Source organism: Misgurnus anguillicaudatus, chromosome 3 (genome assembly GCF_027580225.2).
Source record: "Misgurnus anguillicaudatus chromosome 3, ASM2758022v2, whole genome shotgun sequence".
Taxonomy (NCBI): domain Eukaryota; kingdom Metazoa; phylum Chordata; class Actinopteri; order Cypriniformes; family Cobitidae; genus Misgurnus; species Misgurnus anguillicaudatus.
In genome coordinates, this window is record NC_073339.2 from 48,979,090 (window position 1) to 48,999,031 (window position 19,942).

At 36.7% G+C, this 19,942-nt stretch overlaps 2 protein-coding genes and 1 long non-coding RNA gene across 5 annotated transcripts in view; 1 reads left to right on the plus strand and 2 right to left on the minus strand.

Annotated features, from left to right (window-relative positions):
- LOC129445176 (prolactin receptor) overlaps positions 1-6,349 on the minus strand; it is a 30,545-nt gene extending 24,196 nt beyond the window's left edge. Inside the window, exon 1 of the mRNA XM_073866320.1 lies at positions 6,144-6,349. The gene's annotated coding sequence lies outside the window, so the exon portion shown is untranslated. The remainder of the gene's footprint in view (positions 1-6,143) is intronic.
- Positions 6,350-13,345: 6,996 nt separating this feature from the next.
- Positions 13,346-14,250, minus strand: LOC141363544 (uncharacterized). Its single transcript, XR_012369067.1, has 3 exons — positions 14,010-14,250; positions 13,696-13,871; positions 13,346-13,547 (listed from the first exon to the last, which is right to left on the minus strand). It is a non-coding gene; the product is annotated as an uncharacterized lncRNA (long non-coding RNA).
- Positions 14,251-14,281: 31 nt separating this feature from the next.
- gpa33a (glycoprotein A33 (transmembrane), paralog a) lies at positions 14,282-19,438 on the plus strand. 3 transcript variants are annotated; one of them, XM_055206337.2, is made up of 8 exons: positions 14,282-14,363; positions 15,418-15,491; positions 16,366-16,526; positions 17,142-17,355; positions 17,500-17,664; positions 17,762-17,878; positions 17,985-18,111; positions 18,432-19,438. In XM_055206337.2, the coding sequence occupies exons 2-8, from the start codon at positions 15,443-15,445 to the stop codon at positions 18,829-18,831; spliced, it is 1,233 nt and encodes a 410-aa protein (XP_055062312.2). In that variant the 5' UTR covers positions 14,282-14,363; positions 15,418-15,442; the 3' UTR covers positions 18,832-19,438. The 3 variants fall into 3 exon arrangements, with proteins under 3 accessions (XP_055062312.2, XP_055062311.2, XP_055062310.2); XM_055206336.2 differs by having other exon boundaries at positions 14,346-14,363; positions 15,372-15,491; XM_055206335.2 differs by lacking the exon at positions 14,282-14,363 and having other exon boundaries at positions 15,299-15,491.
- Positions 19,439-19,942: the final 504 nt, after the last annotated feature.

Genomic DNA, 19,942 nt, shown 5'->3' on the forward strand with positions numbered 1-19,942 from the left:
GATGAAAACTCCTAGGAGAAAAAAACCTTAAGAGAGAGTTAGACATAGCTGATTCTATAGAAGATATACTATATTATACAAATGTATGTGAATTTAAAGTTTGAATAATTTAAAATAAAAGTTAAAGGAAGTGGTTGGTTGTCGCTGTGCAGACTTGGGCAATCCAATTGAAAAAATGATATAGACCGTTTCATCAGGCGCACGTGTGGTGACGCGTTAAGCGTCTGGTCCGAACTTTACTTCTGGTTTCTGTTTGTTTAATGGTCTGACTAGTTGCTGAAACTGAACTCTTCAACAAATATCAGATTCTGTAAAACACAAAACTGTGCCAAAACAATTGTGAATGATTTAATCTACCTCTGGAGTAACACAGAGATTTCTCTTTTTTTATTTCTTTCTTTCTTGGGTTATTTGAGTAATGGATGTTTCTATAACAAGTCTTTATATCTGATAATACTGTAAATGTATTGAAATGTGACATTATTGCTGCTAAATATCCTTGTAGTTGAAACAGACAACACATCAGAAAGGATCTCTTTGAGCTCATGCTCAGTATTTGTGGCCCTGCTTCATTTCTGACACTGTTAACCCAGATATTAAACAATAAAGTAAACATCACTTATACTTAAAATTAAATAAACTAAGTGTATAAAATCCATGCAACTAAAAAAGTTAAGCAAAATGAACTTAAAATGATCAGTACATGTTGTGAGGAATACCCATAATCCTTTGCGCCTGAATATTGATTATTTATGCTTTATAACAGAATAAGTTAGTAAAATGTCATATAGGTTTAAGCTCTTATATTATGAATGTTGTTTTGTTGTAAATGATCATTTTATGAAGTCATGTTGATCAGTGTTTACTTAAATGAACCCTGTTCAGCACATTTCTCTTCACAGTACTGACAATTCATGTCAAAAACACAAAGTTTTGTGTGTGTTTCTTTGAAGAACAGGGCTCCAGACTGCCACCAAAATGTGAGAGTGAATTTTACATCCATTCTCACATGTGCGACCAGTAAATTTGACCTTTTTTGTGATGTGACACTGAATTTAAAACAGCACATTGTACTTTCTGCATCTATCATCAAAGTATTTATTAGTAATACAGTGTATTACTTAGTAGAAATGTGAATGTTTGGTTAGCATGTTGATTTAAAGTATGTACCCCTTAATTTTCTGGTTGCGCCCCTAAAATTTTCAGTTGGGGCCACTGTGCTCCTAGTTAAAAAAGTTAGTCTGGAGCCCTGGAAGAATCAAGTGTATTCAATGATTGACTTATAGTCAGTCATGAGTTTTGTGTTATAATGCCATTTATAACACTAAAAAGAACTTGGTTGGACAGAGCAATTGATATTACAAATGATTTCAAGTTAAATCAACTTAAAATTAAGTTTACTGAACTTGCTGAATTAAGTCGGAATTTCTAGAAAATTTAAGTTAAATGTACTCCTGTCTTAGTGTTTTAATTCACATTACTTCATGTTTTAGGGCAATAACTTTCCTCCAATTTTTTTATTAAATTCAGCTTGTCCAGATTTACAGCGTGTGCTTTTAATTCATAGACTCACTTTAATGTTTTGGTTATATGCAAAAAAAATCCCCTGTGTCCTGTATTTATTTAATAGTTAATAGATCGCATGCCTTGTGGACAGAAAATGAGGTAGAGTTAGTATATTTACTATAGTAAATGGTTTTCATTTCTGTCATTTTAAACATCAAGCATGAATCGGATGTAAAACTCTGGTGCTTTCTGAAGTTTAAACTGGTTCCCTTTTTTAGCCAAAAATCAATTCAATTAAAAAGCACACAACTTTATATTTTACATAAGCAGCAGCTGGCCATCGGCCAAACTCATTTTCTTGTCTTTTGTTAGCATGGCATGTTACTCAAGACGCCTGTGAATAACCTGGATACTCAACACTATATCCCATAACGCCATCTTACAAAAGACCAAACTGAACTGTTTAAACACCACTAGAACCAGTTTAACCAGATTAACCAGTGAACGTCACATTGCAATAAACAAACAAATTTATTGAAGCTGCATCTTTCACAAACACGTTTCAGGTCCTGACTGCTTCACCGAAACAAACACAAATGTACAACAGTAAAGATGGAGAAAAAAAACATACAAATCTGGACATCAGTCCACCCAGTCCACGAAGATCAAATCTCAAAACAATCAATCTGAGAAAAAATGCTTTTTTAATGCCAAAGGAATTTCTAATAGCATCATTCCTAATCATATTATCCGTCTTTGTGGAATTGTATGGCAACCATTGGTTAGAAATGAAAACAAGATTAAAGTGAAATAATTGAAACTGATGTGATATATAAGTAAAGTAAGTAAAGTTTATTTATATAGCACTTTTCACAGATAAAAATCACAAAGTGCTTTACAATAAAATAGAATACAAAACATTTAAATACATTCTACAAAATACAAGATACAATCAACAAACAACCATAAAAACATCCGACTAACCAAAAGCCTGTTTGAAGAGTCTTCAGTTGTTTTTTAAAAGAATCAACTGAGTTCGCACAGCGCAAAGAAAGAGGCAAAGCGTTACAAAGCCTACGAGCAACCGCCTTAAATGACTGATCCCCTCTAGTTGTAAAATGAGTACGGGGAGCGACTAATACGTTCTGATCTAATGACACTCGAATTGGAGTGTAAGGCTGTATCAAATCAGTGATGGAGGTATGAGGCTTGGCCATGTAAGGCCCGTAAAGTGAGAACCAGAATTTTAAAATGAATCCTATACTGGACCCGTAACCAGTGGAGTGTTTCTAAGATCGGTGTGATGTGCTCTCTTTTCTTAATGTGGATTAAAAGCCTTGCCGCGGAGTTCTGGACAGCCTGTAAACGATAAAGGTCCTTCTTACTCAAACAAGTAAAAAGACTGTTGCAGAAGTCTAAACGAGAAATGATCATCTCCAACTCACCCTTAGTCACAAATGATTTTATTTTCGAAAGATTCCTCAATTGAAAGAAACAGTTTCTCGCTAAATGTTTAGTGTGGAGCTCCAAGGACAAAACTGACTCAAACACAACACCTAAGCCCCTGAGGCTCGGTGTGACAGACAATATATAATCATTTCAGTGCTGATTTTGAGAGATATTTGAAACAAAATGACAAAATGTGTTACACAAGCTTTGAAACTGCTACACTGAAAGAATAAACACACAACGGACAGTGAGTCACATTTGATTAATGTTTGATTAAGGGTTTGATTAAAGACATAAGTAGGTGCATGATGCTCTTCTACAAACTAGGAAGGAATACTTTCATTTTCAGCTCATAGATTTGTGGACCAACAATTTCAGCAACACTCAAGAGAAATCAATACTGGAGCTCCCTCAGCCCATCCACACATGATGAGAAATCACATAGTCAACACTTTCATCTGGGTCACTGAATCAACCAAATACACACAAACTATACACACACACAGAGACATATGAAGAATTGATATGATGTTGGTCTTGGTCATGTATAATTGTCTCCATCTGTTTAAGACTCACATCATGAGAACAGTCTGAGATGAACACAAACAAGTTGACCTTTAATGTCCCAGTAGATCTGATCACAACAGCTTTAATGAAGATGAAGAAACGTTAAGCATCTGTTTCTCATACACACACACACACACACACACACACACACACACAACTGCGTAACGCTTCGCAGTAAAGTAAAACGATAGTGATGATATCTGACTTCTGCTTTCAAATATATTTAGCCTACTATTAAAACCAAATTTTAGTCAACTGTTAAAAACGATCCCTTAAGGAGCCAGAATATCCCATAATATTCATCCATAAGACTCGCTGTTGCCATGACAACTAAAACAACAGCAAGCGCTTGACATGACACACTGCCACGTTTGTATAGACTCCAATATTTTGCAATGAACTTCTTTAATTGATTCATGGACAGAATGAGAAATACTAAAACTACAAATATTTGGTGATGATTGACAGCTGATCATCGCATACGGCAGTCCACACAACACGCAATGTGATGTGGTGTTCAGTAATCATTTTTTCATAAGAATTTATCTCCCTGACTGGTTATTATTAACAGTATTTATCCTCAGTTTAGTTATAGCAGGGTTAGGGTTAGTTTAAACTGACCCACCCGGTTAAGTCTTCACTTATACACCATTGATCTTTTGCTTTCTTGTCATGGCATCTTTGCCTCACTTAATGGGAGATCACATAACTTCACATAAAAACTTACTGTAAATATAAAAGTTCAAAGTTCAATAGACACTTATTTTTACAGTTAGTGACACAAATGTACATTAAATGTTCATGTTTTTAAATCATTTCTCTGTAAGCTGTTGTTTAACATGATACCTGTCATCATACCTGTTATAATGGTTCAAATTTCTGCAGCTATCATCATTTAAGGCAACTTTCCATTCAGAAGTGTCTGAGTCAGCAGGTTCATGAGATCTGTACGTCCATTTAACATATGATCATATAAACACAAACCTGCTTCATTTCAAAGCGTTTATTGTCATAAGACACAGGACTTGCTCCATGCTCAATGATATTATTTGTCTGCTGTCCACACTGAAATGCCATAAGATATGAAGAATATAAATAAATATAAAAATAACATTGCTGTGAATGTAACTGTCTGATTACAAATCTTGTAGCTTCATGTTTAGTAGGCTTATCTACAATATTTACAGTAACACCAAATAATATCATGTATTCAAATGTTCTTGTGTCTCTACTGCTGATATGTATTTTCTGTAAAGTTGCTTTGCAACAATACAAAACTGTGACAAACTTTATAGAAATAGATTTGAACTGAACTGAATTCATCTCCATGCTATCCTCCACACATGATTTTCACATGCTATACTTTATACATTACATCACATTACACACTTTTATCAATGTAAAGCTGCTAAGAAACAATTGTGAAAAGTGCAATAAAAATAAAATTGAGTTGAACTGAATTACTCCAGAGTCGAATGCACTTTTCTGCAAATCAGTTTAATAGCATTTAGAAATAAAAGAAGACGACTGTGTGATTATTGTATCTTTTGACTTTTCCTTTCATGAGGTGTGCATCATTCCTTCATTACAACACAATAAAAGAACCACAACCAAAATATTCTCACCATTAAACACTGCACAACATTCATGTAACTCACGACCAACCAATCATCAATGACACAACATCACCATCAACACCTAATCTGCTCAAATATGAGTCCATCAGATCTATCTCGGATTTCAAGGGTTGAAACAGATACCGTATACACACACACACACATTCTGGTTTCCATGTTTTGTGGGGACATTCCATGTAATGCATTTTATACTGTACAAACTGTATATTCTATTCCCCTTACCTACCCCATTCCCTAACCCCAACCATCACAGAAAACTACTTTTGTGCTACTTCACATTTTCAATAAACATCATTCTGTCTGATTTATAAGCATGTTTCCTCATGGGGACGTCAAAATGTCCCCACAAGGTCACAAAAACACTGGTATTCCTATCTTTGTGGGGACAATTGGTCCCCACAACGTGATAATTACCAGGTACACACACACACACACACACACACACACACACACACACACACACACATACAACAAACAAAACAACACAACACAACACACACAACCCCAACACTCGCACATACACATTCATAAAACACAAACAGGCACAAACAGTGTCATGAACGCACATAAACTACACGCGCGGCTCCCGTGACGCACAGGCACGGAAACACAAGAGCGTTCATGTGTGTGTGTGTGTGTGTGTGTGTGTGTGCCTAGGACAAATGTCACCGTATATTTATTATGGATCGTCAAGACAACAGTAAAAGATAGATCCTGGGAATTTACTTCCATGTGCAACTTTATGATCTGGAATGACAAGACTCGCTGAGAAAAGCGCGACAAACGCGTCAGAATGAACTGACAGAACGCGTTTATTCACATCTGAGCTGTCATCTATTAAACATCGAGTCTCCAAAGCGAATGTCGTGATGAATTTCTCCTGTACATCGATCCACACACAGCAGAAGAGTCAAAACAGATCATCACCCAACCAGACGCGCACAAAATATTCATACAGAGCATCAATTTATTACACCGTCTTACCTGTCACAAGAGATTTACACTCGACCACCAAACTGAAGAGAAAGACGCGACGCGAGCACCGTACCGGTTGAATCAGACCCGCTCGTCTGGTGTCTTCGGTTCATCTGACGCGTCGCGCCCGGCGGTGAGCGCAGAGTCGCTCCACCTGATCGCACGTCATCGCGCATTCAACAAACAGCAATGAGACAAACAAACATGTGTTCACTTCAGTTCAGTTCCTGTCAAATCCATTTGATGCGCATTAATTCATGGTTTTGGTATAAAGACCTTAAACGAATATACAGATCTTCAGTTAAACGCAGACGACACAACAGCGACTCACTCACTATTCTGTTCATCAATCCATTTCAAATTATGTCTGGAAAAAACATTTATATATTAAGGAGATTTTATTACATAAATAAGAGGATAATCGCTTTACACTGTAGACTAATAGCCTAAATTTAATTATTAACTTTTAACAACAGGGAAACTTCTTCAAAATGCTGATGTTGTTGTATGGTAACCTTTACATTTTGCTCCCATGTCATTTTTAAAGCTTTTCCCAATGTGGCAACACACCTGATCAAACTGGAAATATTGGTAAAAGTTTAGTAGCAGGCAAAGTATACATAGAAGATTAAAGTATTGTATGCTGAAGCCTCTGTTACAGACGTAAAGTAAGATCAACAGACATCATTATTGACAAGCTTTTCCTTCATTTATAATTAGTATTTAGCAGAGCTTTAGATCACATGCAACAAGTGATTTACAAGACTAGAAGATAAAGATGATTTTCATTGGCATCTCCCCGGGCACAGTTTCTCCCAGATGTCTGTCAGATGCTCTCATAAACTATCACGAGCAGATATGTTTTATTCATATATTGTGTGCATACTTGTGCATATGTGCAACAAATATTTCTTAACAATGTTTTTTATATTTCAAACATTACAAAACATGCCAGTACATGTGGACGTTTTAAGGTATTAAGCAGATATGATGCATGAAAAATGATTGCGCCACATATGTGGATAACAGAACATTGTGCAGCTGATCTTTGCTCTGCAGAACATGCGACGATAAGCTGCAGACGACGCAGGCGCATTACAGCAGAGACCAGAAGTCTAAAGGCAATCTGAATTTCACAAATCCTCAAATAAACCTGAAGATGAGAAAGTCAAACCCACAGTATACAAATGCCAACATGACAGCTGAAATGACAGCTTGTGATTTTCTCTTTATTCTAATAGATTTGCAGAAAAATAGCAAGCACAGAGGCGCAATCATTTTGCATATGATTATATTCCTTCAAACTGCTTTTCAGATGCATGCAAATATGCTTTCCTTTTGACAAAGTCTCTCCTTCCAACAAACGTGTGTTAGGTTAAACAAAGCTCCAGAGATTTTCTACTGCTGTCATATTAAATCAGTTCGTCTCGTGATTAAACTTTGATATGCAATGGGAAGATGAGGACAAAACTGGGCCACATTTACTGTAAATGATTCATGTGGTTAATTCTCAATGCATGTTAATGTACAGAAAAGATCTTTGAGCTGTTCATATGAAGAGGAGCACATGACACGTCACATTTATCCCTAAAGAACTGACAATGAATTCAGTGTGAAACCTGCCATAACAAAACATAAGCAACCCAATACTGTAAGATCCTCCATTCACACCACCATCCTCCATTAAACAGTGAAAGCAAAGAAAAAAATTAATGCAACCTAACAGGGAACACACATACTGATGATAAAGTGATCCCTTAAATCTGCTGTAAGTCAGCTGCCGAGTGCATACATATACTGTATACACCATATCATGTATCATATTCAGACACGTTGTGTACAGTACAGGAAACAAATCATTCAATGAGATAAAAATGTTACTTTAACTTAAATTAATTTATAAAGTTATGTTCACTTATCACAAGCCAACACTTCAAATAGTAGGTTGAATTGATTTGCAAAACCAAGTTGTTTTAACTTCATGCTGCATTTTTGTAACTGTGTGTGATTTTTTTCAAAGTGAAAACTGATGGTTGGCTGGTGCATTGTATTAAACAGACAAAGGGGCTGATGAAGAGATGTTTGAGAGCTTGTTGATTTGATTCAAGACCAGGAACTGAGGATTATTTCGATTACATTGCGAACGTGAATGAAGCGTGTTAGGATCTCTCTCTCTCTCTCTCGTTCACACAATTTACAATGTAATTAGCCAAAGTGCTGCAGTATTAATGCAGTGTGTCCCAGACTACACAATGAAGAGAAACACTCTCGTAATGAAGACAGATGATGTTGAAAAGCAGGTTTCACCACAGGCATGTAAAGTATGGTTTATGTAGACCAGCAAGTACATTCTTTCTGCAAACACACCTGTGCAGTCACGTGTCCCTCGCATGCAACTTTCCTGTGCTGTCTGAACGCAGGTAACAAACCTTTCCATTTGCAGAATCTATTCCAACCATCTCTCTCATCTCAAGTTATGGGTGATCCCGCCTTCAGCCCTAATTCAGATGAGATTTGCAGTGATTATAATAAGTGCTCTCAGTCTCAGTGAAACGACAGCAGCATTGTGTCTGTCTGTCTGTCTGTCTGTCTGTCATGCAAAGCTCAATAAAACAGATTTTGACTGTCCTAAATCTGTGCATCAGTCTGATGGGCTTCTCGTGGTTTTACAGTAATCACAAGTGCTTGAACTTCACACACATCAAACCTTTTCCATCCATATTAAAGACTAACATTAACACGAGTCTTGGGTTTATGACTCGTTTCTGTCTCATCTCCATTCTTACCACTGCAGTTAAATGAGGTTTGCTAAAGTTAGGAACGATCCTTCACTTTATGATAAATAATTCAATGATACCTTTCTTCACTGCTGGATTGCAACAGATTCTGAAAGCTGAACAGAAAACTGACAGATTGTTGCTTTTGAAACTGTAATCAGCCGGACAAACATATACTAAACCATCTGATAGAGAAACCACACAAAACAATCTAAAGATGAAGTCGTGAGCAAACACCCACTGTTCTTTATATTCTGCATTTAAATAATAATAAATAAATAAGCCAGGTGATGAAACATTTACCAACATAACAAGCCCAAATCTGTCCGTGAGGTACATCAGGTCCTGTCATGAGAAAAGGAACAGTGGAACAGAACCACGACCGGAAAATAACCAAAACACTGAATAACATTGCACAAATAGACATCTACTTTACTTTTAAATACTGTTATATACTACGAACTCACTCTTTCCTTTTTTATGCATGCGTGTTTGTTTGTAAAATGTTTATTTAACGTTTCTATGCTTTGAAACATAAAGACATTTTGAATCTTGAACATTTAACAGCATTGCAAGCCAATCCCAAACCGCAGACGACACTCTGCACTGGATCCATGCCGGTGCAAACTCGGACCAGAGTATTCTGCTGTCTGGTCATTTACATTTAACGTCATACGTTAGCCTTAAACAAGCCTCTTTAAATGTGTGAAAGAGAGACCTTCAGGTACTCATCATCACAACACTTAAGATCTGTAGTGAATGAATCACTGTGATTGTGTCAGATGAGGTTTCATGTGATCCACCTGTTACAGTTTCCATCATAATCACAACATTATATAATAAGTGCACACTAGTTAGGATATTTCACACAGTAACCCGTTACAGATAAGTAACAATGCATCACACTTATACAACAGCTATGACTGTGCTTCACTGTCTATATAAAGAGCCACAAAGACCAAGATTACATACATTACAACTTCTAACCTTAAACACAAACCTAATCTTCAAACTACTGGCAAAATTAAACCATCACCTCAAATTCATTTCATCTGTTCTCAAAATCGCACATTACTTTCAGATCAGGTCACCTGTAACACATACTCTTCCTCAGATTGTTTCTATTCATTGTTGTCATAAACATACGACACACCTGTATCTCTCTCTGAGTTGTTTAATTGTTGAGTTCTCCGGTTTCCTGCCACAGGCCAAAAATGTGCAGGGTTAGGTGAATAAGAGATCCTCCTCCAACTTGTGTATGCTAACCAGTTCTTGTCATGAATATAACCATAGATGCTGAAATGCTGTTAAGAATAAACAACTAAACAGCCACAAGTCTTGTAGTTGCGTTTAACGTTTGCTGTCTAGAGTTTTGTGAAAGAAGTGCATGAGTTTTGTAAAGACTGGTTTTGACAAATGGGTTAAGGCTATTGGGAATTTAGTTCAGAGAATTGGGTTTAGTGGTTTAGCAATTAGTAACAAATCAGTGCTCAAAAATGTTTAATTATGTGCTTTTAACTCATTCCAGTGAGTAGTAAACGACACATTTACTCATGAACTAAACTGAACTAAATTTACAATGAAAAATCTGAAGCATTGGGGATATGAAATTACCATCTCTTCCATTCACACCATCATTATTTACAAATAAATGTATTTAATGTGTCAAATGGACTTCAGATTTGTGAAGTATTTCACAGGTCAGTGTTTGTTTATTAACCCTTCTTAATGTTCTTAATGTAGTCCGTGTGTGTATGCATGTATTATAATGTAGTTCCTTTGAAGCATCTTTGCTCCTCTGACGGTGACCTTTTTTCACAATTTTGCTATAATGAGAAACACATTTTTTTTTTTTTGTAAAGTTGTTTTCTTGTTTTTCATTTTTCCATTTTAATGAACAGATTGAACAAAACACAAATATTGACAGAAGAACTTGTGACTGTTTGTATGAGCAAATTACAAACATCATGACAACCACTGATGCCAATTTATTCATCCATGATCTTTCATTTTACTGTACACATCATCATCATCATCATATGTTAATGTTGTATTGTATGACCTATCTCTGTTATTCGTTTTGCCTCGCCCTTTATTTCTGCAACACTTCTTTATTTACTTCACCCTGTTAATCTTCAGTATTTAGCAGCTACTGTGAGTATTGTGTACACTTAAACTGTAAATACTGACACTAAAGCTTTGTTGATCATCACTAAATCATTCACTGCATGTGTCAACACGCACACATCTACACACCCGTGTGACACTGTTCCCGAATCTCATATTTAACACCTTTTGGACAACAGTGACACCTATTGTTGCAAATTAGGCATTCAATTGTTTATCCAAATAAAGAGAAGTTGTTAGGGATGCGTAACAATTAATCTATAGCAGAATAAAAGTTTAGTTTTTGTTTACATCATATATGTGTGTGTGTGTGTGTGTGTGTGTGTGTGTGTGTGTGTGTGTGTGTTGTGAACTGTGTAAAATAACTTTGTATAGATAAATGCATACACAAGCATGTATATATTTAAGAAATGTTAACATGTGTATATACATTTGTATGTTTATTCATAATTTATATTATATATATTATACTTAATTGTATTTTCTTTAAATGATACATGCATGTGTAAATATTTAAATATACATAATTATTATACACAGTTCACACAAACAAACATGATGTAAACAAAAACTTTTATTCTCCTATAGATTAATCGCGATTAATTGTTATGCATCCTTTAAGGGGTGTAATCCTGTAAAGATAATAAGTGAATGGTTTAACTGTAAGTACTGTAGATGGATGAGTTATGATGAGTTTATTTTCAGTTAGTTTGTTTGGGTTCTCAAATCTAATGGCACAATAAGACTTCTAAGAGATCTTCTACAGGACCAGATCTGTTTTAAAGCAACAAAACATTCACGTTTATGATGTTATGGCCATAAATCAGCAGAATCATGAGAATGCATCAACTCATAAAGACAAAATTGTTAACAAAACCACAATCACAACAATCTCTTCAGTTTTACAGTGAATTTTGCACACAGTCTGTTGTTTCTGTGCTTGTATTTCAGCTGAACACCGCAGCTCTTTAGTAGTTTATCAGATTAGATCAAGACAGATGATCCTGTGGTTACAGCTGATCTCAGGTCATCTTTCATTAACACACAGATTTGAGGAAACAAGCCAGAAAGCTCTGCTTTATCACAGACATCATGCATATACAGGTTTGCTAATTACAATCCCACTGATTTGCTAAACTACCGTTGTCTCATTGGTTGGACCCAAGGCAAGAATTAGCCAATCACGAGTGAGAGAGCTGATTTTCTGAGAAGTGTTGATCTTGGATTCATTCACAGTGTATAATTTGACATTTATTCACGATTCTCTATTACTGTATGTGTAATGGGTCACACAGCATCTGTCTCGGTCTGTATGATGACAGAATTGTACAAATTAATTTCCTGACACATTTCTGTTCAAAAGTTTAGAGCTTCATTAAAAACATTCAGAGACTCGAATCTGCTTTATAATATCAACTGTAATGTTTTACTACATCTTGATCTGTTATGAAACTACAGACGTGGAGCTTCACACATCTGCCCTTGTGCTAAATTATTATATCATATTTCACTGTAAATGTCCAAAAAAACACATATAGAGATATAAATTAGTTTAGACAAAGACATTTTTTAAGTAAATGTTATTTCTTTCAGTTGGTGTGACTTTACAATAATAACATTTACTAGTATGTGCTTGCCTGTCAGTTCTGATCAAAGTGATATATATACTGACACAGTGTGGATTATTATTATTATTATGTCACAACTAAAATAACCCTATAGAGGTGGTTTCCCGGACAGGTACTACACCTTAGTTTAATTAGGAAATATAACTAGTTTTAACAAACATGCCTTACTTGTGTGCATTTTGAGGCAAAACCAACAAAGGGCACTGATGTATGTTAAAGGTCCTGTTCTTTTTGTGTTTTTGAAGCTTTGATTGTGTTTACAGTGCACAATATAACATGTGTAAAAGAACAGTATTTTTCACACAGTTTACTCATCTCTATAGCGCTGTTCTCACTGTCCTCAAAACGGGCTGATGTCTTCCTATGAAGTCAACTTCACGAGTGACAAGTTCTGATTGTGTAGCTGGTTTAGAGCATTGTGATTGTGTAGCTGGTTAAGGGCATTGTGATTGTGTAGCTGGTTTAGTGCATTGTGATTGTGTAGCTGGTTTAGTGAGTTGTGATTGTGTAGCTGGTTTAGTGCATTGTGATTGTGTAGCTGGTTAAGGGCATTGTGATTGTGTAGCTGGTTTAGTGCATTGTGATTGTGTAGCTGGTTAAGGGCATTGTGATTGTGTAGCTGGTTTAGTGCATTGTGATTGTGTAGCTTGTTTAGTGCATTGTGATTGTGTAGCTGGTTTAGTGAGTTGTGATTGTGTAGCTGGTTTAGTGCGTTGTGATTCGATAGCAGCTTAGCTTAGCAGAGCTGTTTAAGCTTACTGATGTGTTCCTGTGAGCGGAGTTTAGTTAGGGTTAGGTCAAACTCAGTCCTGGAGGGTTGGTGTCCTGTAGAGTTCAGCTTTAACTTGCCTCAACACAACTGCCTGGAAGTTTCTAGTGTGCTTAGTAAGAAACGTCAAAGACAACAAGTAAAAGCTATTAAAACTCTAACATAATACATTTATTATAGTGAGTAAGATTAATTTAGTGATAAAGGTACTGTTGTTTCCAAAGCCTCTTGCCATACTGTGAGTGTGCTACTGTACATACCATCATTGATTTATAAAACACCAGGCGGCAGTCAATAGCTATGAAAAGTCGGCAAGCCAAGATCTTGACTGATCGTGAGTCGGTTTCAATGCTGCCAATCATTAACTGCATTCAATTTAAATGACTCCTCATGCGATTAAAGTCATTCAATATGGTGGAGCTCCATCAGGAGACATCTGTAGAGTTATTAGAAACAGATTCAACTAGAAATCTGACCATCTTTATACAAACGGACAGCATATAGAAACAACTGAATCCTGCTACTGAAATAGTAAAGTTATAATATAACTCTGTTAAACCTTTACTTTACTAACCTTTTATAGCATGACCTGAGAAAAAAATAAATCAAACGTATGATAGACCAGATTAAGTATATATATATAGATCTTTACAGCTGCTTAAAGATGAAAAAGAAACTGAAAAATTGACATTCCGGCGCTTCAGCAGATTTTAATCAATCACTGAGATCAGAGGCACGCGCCGCCCTCGAGGACGCGCTCATTACTGACACCATTATCACCAATCAAAAACCTCCATCCGCCAATTCAAATCCAACATCAGCCAATCATCAGCCGTGCCTGAGACATATATATGTGTCATTTAAATCTGTCTGTCTGTAATCGTGTTTTCTTTCTTCCTCTGACTTTGAATTGAAGAAACAACTTTCAGTAAGAGCTCGCAAGCTACACGCACGCGTACTTCTGTTTGTGTAATAACTCGACTATTTATTTACTGTGAACACACACACAACATATAACTTGATTGCACTGTAAGATCTTTGTATAGATGTTAAATGTTTGCAACAGTTTAAATCACTTAAACACAGAGGAGCTGCTGTAGATGGCAGATTATCATTTTACACTTAACCGAAATTAGATTAGAGAAGTTAAGCCACCGCAGTGACTGGTTAAATAATGATTATACACAATTTACATTTAGTTCTGTGTGTGCGCGTGCGTGTGTGCGTGCGTGCGTGCGTGTGTGTGTGTGCGTGTGCGTGTGTGTGTACCTGGTAATTTTCATGTTATGGAGACCAATTGTCTCCACAAAGATGGGAATATCAGTATTTTTGTGACCTTGTGGGGACATTTTGAGGTCCTCATGAGGACACAACAAACAAAATGATGTTTATTGAAAATCTAAGGTAGCAGAAAGTTTTCTGTGATGGTTGGGTTTGGAAATGGAATATACAGTTTGTACAGTATAAAAACATTACGTCTATGGAATGTACCCACAAAACATGGAAACCAGAGTGTGCGTGTATATCAGTGTGTATGTGTGTAGTGTGTGCTGGCACTCCTTCCTCATGTGGTTCTTGTCAAACCAGTCTCTCCGGATGTGATTCAAATCATCAGTGTATGTTTTTCACTTTAAGTTCACAGACTCACAACCATTTTACACACAACAGTGACTAAAATTGAGTTAGGGTTAGGTTGAGTTATTTTTTTTTTAATTACTGAACAGAATGATCATAAATAACGAATGATGTCAAATTGTAGTTCTTCTTCAAAAGAAACAAAACACGCACACACGCGTGCACGCACCAACGCACAGTGAGTTCAAGAGAAATAGTGAGGCATCAGAGAGCGGGAGGGCAAGATGAGACTCGACTTTTAGGGCGGATCTTTGCTGTGGATTTCATTTTTGCTCTCATTGACTCTGTGACTGAGTTTCAGGTAACCCACCTGCAGTCGGCCGTGATCCTTTCATTTTCTCTTCCAGCACAAACTGACTGCGGCTCACAGGAATGGCGTCTATAAATGGAGTATTTGGGATTTGTCTCCTGCTTTTTGGTGGTAAGTTTAATGTAAATATATTTCTTTATTGGTGCAGTATAGAGCCACACCCAGAAAGAGTCGATTTCAGACTGATGGTCATATCCAGATGAAGTGTAACACTTTGAGACACAAGAATGCTCTCTAACACTATAAACAACTCATAAAATGAAATGAGGTGAAAATAATCAACCTGACTTTCATTTTTATTAACTAGGTAACTTTGTATGTTTGGATTAATAGAATAGAAAAGTGAGTAAATGTAAACCTTAGTAATGCAAAAAGACAAAACTGTTTCTAACCGAGTGATAGTTTTATTTAACTAGAATTCATAAGAATAACTAAAGTTTAGCAGATGTCACCTGAACAACAGCTGTAGTAACTCTGATCGACCTGCAGGCTGCTGCTCACGGCCAACGCCCTAAACACTTTCAATGTAAAAAACCAACAACAACACTTTCAATGTAAAAAACCAACAACAACACTTTCAATGTTAAACAAAGTCTTCAGTCTCATTTCTCCTGAGGAAATGTTTTTAGAAAGAAAGAAGAAAGAACTTATACTCTTATTGTATGTAAACCTTTATTATGCTCCTGAGGACTTTAAGGAGAAACATCTCAAAGTTAAAAAATGACAACTTAAAAATCCAATAATCTCTATGAGCAATGATGAAAGAGCAATAACATTTCATATAACTCAAAGGAAAAATGAATAAACTTGGTGAGTTCCTCAGGCTGTTAGCAGCTACAAACTCTTTTGCGTGCGTGTGTGTGTGTGTGTGTGTGTGTGAGAGAGAGTAAAGTCTGTCCTGTGTGCAAGATTAATCGCATATACATAAAAGTCTTTTGTATTTACGTGTGTGTGTGTGTGTGTGTGTGTGTGTGTGTTTTCACAGGAGTACAAGTGAGTTTGTCCATGACCGTGTCCATCCCACTGAAAGAATATAAGGTTGCCCGAGGAGACGATGCAACTTTGCCGTGTACATTTACACTTCCAGCGACGAGCAGTTCTGCCCCTATTGTGTCATGGACAGCAATTTCGCCGGATTCTGATGATGTAAGAAATCAGACAAATGTGTATTTGTCACAAAGCAGCTTTATAGAAAACAATTTATTGCATAAAAATGATTAACATTGCTAAAAACATGCAAAAGTATCACCATGTGAGCAAACCAAAGGCAATCATGTCAAGTGATGAGAAAATGACTAATGATGTTAGTTAGGAGGAGGCGCTTAACCCATAATTCATCTGAACTACACCAAACTAAGCATCTTCACTCATATAAGAAGACCAATATTTGATTGTGTGCTTTGGTTTTGTGCATCTATGCTTCAACACTAGACAGCAGAATATTATAAAGACTTGGGCTGCTAGTCAGGTCAACCACTTACTGTAGCCACCGACTAACAATGCCCAACATCCCAATAATTCATCGAGTTATCAATGAAGAAATATAAAATGATTGTGTGATTTAGTTTAAATGATGAATTGTGCACCTGTGTTTTTAATGAACACATTCATATTTAGCCGTCTACAGTACATGTGACCACAGCTATACAGCGCCCCTTTGTGTTTCCTAAAGTTTAATAAGATTACATACAAACTATAAATAATTCAATGTGAAAATGCAGTATTTAAATGTTTTGTTGGTTTTCCCCTTTACTTTTATAGAGCATCATCGCCACATATTTCAGCGCTTCTCAAATTACAATTAGCAAGAAATATAAAAGTCGGGCGAGTTTGGAATTCAATATCCCAAAAGGAATCGCCAACCTGAAGCTCAGCGCCGTCACCAGCCTCGACACGCGGAGTTACGAGTGCAAAGTTCAGGATCCGAGTGATGAAGAGGGCGGACAGTCGGCCAAGACTAAACTTACAGTCTTGGGTAACGATGTGACTTTATCATGAACTCTCATCTCATTTTCTTGAAATATGTTAAATATGACACAGATTTTATTGTAAATTTCCTTCCATGTGGTGAAAAACATCTTTATAATCAAACACTGTGTGATTATCTACCTTGTGACAGTGGCTCCATCAACGCCTATCTGTAAAGTTGCTGGAGTAGCAGAGTACGGTCAGAACATAAACCTCACGTGTTTCTCTGAAGAGGGGACGCCAACACCCACCTACAAGTGGCAAAACTTTGATGTCAATAACGTCCCTCGACAAAACCCACCCAAGACCACTGACCGTATGTTGTGTTTTGTGTGTGTGTGTGTATGAACGTTTAATGATGTTTAAATGTTAAAACGTGCATCATCAACAGATCTATCTTGATCTCTTATTAGAAAATGGAATCTTGTCACTCTACAACATTTCCAAAGACACTTCTGGTTACTTCCTCTGCACGTCCACCAATGAAATCAGATCGGCAAAATGTAACATCACCCTGTCCGTCCTGCCGCGTAAGAAAAGCACTCATGAGTTTTCTCTCTCGTCACCAATAACTCACCTGTGATCATTAATCTCGTCTTTTAACTCCTCATCGCTAATTCTGCTTCTTTCCAACAGCATCCATGAATATGGCGTCCACGTTTGGAATAATCGGGGCGATTGCGGCAGCCGTTCTAATCTTGGGAATCATTATCTTCTGCTGTTGCTGTCGGAAAAAAAACAAGCCTGAGGAATACGAAATGGAGTACGTGAATAAACATACTGAACACCACAGCTCAAAATTGTTTGGTTTCCAGAACGCTGGTCAAGTTTTCTAAGCCGAAATAAAATGTTAGCTTTTGGTTCCCTGTAGCATTCTAGGAATGTTATGCAATGTCCTGTTTAGTACTAAAAAATAACCTTTCTGCAACATTTTAATGTTAATTTATGGTTGCAAAAATATATCTAATGTAATGTATATGATTCCCAAAATATATGGGAGCAAATCCTAAAGTTATGGGAGAATTCTGTGTTCACTGATTTGACCTGACGTCTGCCATCCTTTTACTCTTCATTGTTTCTCAGAAATCCTGAAGTAGAAGAGTACACGGACAAGGATCCTAAAGTTGTATCAGAGAGCCACGCTGAACGTGTGAAGTCCGAGGAAGAATATCAAAATGCGGACAGACGCGATCCCAGAGACGATCGCAGTGAGAGGAGCTACGATCGCCGTAGTGATTATAACTCTGACAAACGAGATGACAACAGCGATCGGCGGGACCGGTACGAAAAAGATGACCGTTACGACGACCGGCGAGATCGCAGAGACCGCTACGACGACCGCAGAGACCGCTACGACGACCGCAGAGACCGCTACGACGACCGCCGAGATCGCTACGATAGCGATCAGTACTCCGACCGATACGATAGCCGTGACAGACCTCCGAGCATCCCACCAAACAAACCCAGAGACCCAAAGATCTGATATCAGTTTGGTTTCAAAAACATGAGGAAAATAGACAGAGATTTTCCACACAAGAGTTTGTGTCTGTTTTTAAATGTGAAATTCACAAGGTTAAATGTTTTTGTATATTGTACTGTATGTAAAAACGGGATTGGTGTACTTACATTCTTGTATTGATGCAATGTTGTTTGTGTTGGACCGACAGTGATCTCAGGAAGTATTGCTTATCAACTATGTACAGTTTAAATCTAGAGACCTGATAGATTTGATTTGCTAATGTCTCCTAACATTTAAATGAGTTTGGAGGAATAGTGTCTACAAGATTTGAGTTTGTCTACTTTCTGAGCTTTGTTTTGTGTTATGTTACAGATCTTATCTGGTTATGACTTCGTGTCAGATGAGCGTTCTTTTTAAAATGACAGAAAACACTTTCAGTTTCCGGCCAGCGTCTGGATTCACTGCAGCTCATGTACTGTGATTCACTGTGTGTGTGAAATATTAACTAGTTTTTTTTTAATGATTCATGTGTTTTAATTCCTTTAAAATAGATTTGTGCTTTTAGCTTGTTTGTATTGTTGTGTTTTTCTAAACATTATGGCTGTCAATAAATCCATATTTCAGAATTACAGATGGGAAGACTCCAGTAGTTGTTGTTGTCACATTTTTTTCCTCCAGTGATTAATTCTCTGTTTTGTTGACCGACAGCTTCGGTATTGACACAAATGTTAAAGTTATTGCCCACTGTTCATTTTTTTTTTAAACTTTGACCCTATTTAAAGGGGTATGTTGTCACAACGAGAACATTCATACAATGACAATGAAAATATAAACTACTCTCTTTTAAAAGGGAACACATTTCTTTTTGTCTTTCTAAATGCATATTTCTATAAAAAAGTATTTTTGTGGGTTCTGAGATAGATTTGAACTGTAACTAAGTGCGTCACTAAAATGAAGAAGTTGTGAATCAATGCATTAAGCCACAGCATTGGCTACATTTTGCACAATACAGTATAACTGCAGTACACATTCTTTACTACATTCATCAATAAACTGCAAACCTACAGCTGTATTTTGTTTTATTGCAGTTGTAGTTATTATTTTAGGGGTTTGTTTATATTGTACTGTGTGATGT

Excerpts from the sequence above, each read along its gene's own strand:
- gpa33a (XM_055206337.2), top strand. The coding sequence starts at position 15,443 with ATGGCGTCTATAAATGGAGTATTTGGGATTTGTCTCCTGCTTTTTGGT. Across the intron at positions 17,356-17,499 it reads GACTAAACTTACAGTCTTGG|TGGCTCCATCAACGCCTATC; the intron begins GTAACGATGTGA and ends ACCTTGTGACAG. Across the intron at positions 18,112-18,431 it reads CCTGAGGAATACGAAATGGA|AAATCCTGAAGTAGAAGAGT; the intron begins GTACGTGAATAA and ends ATTGTTTCTCAG.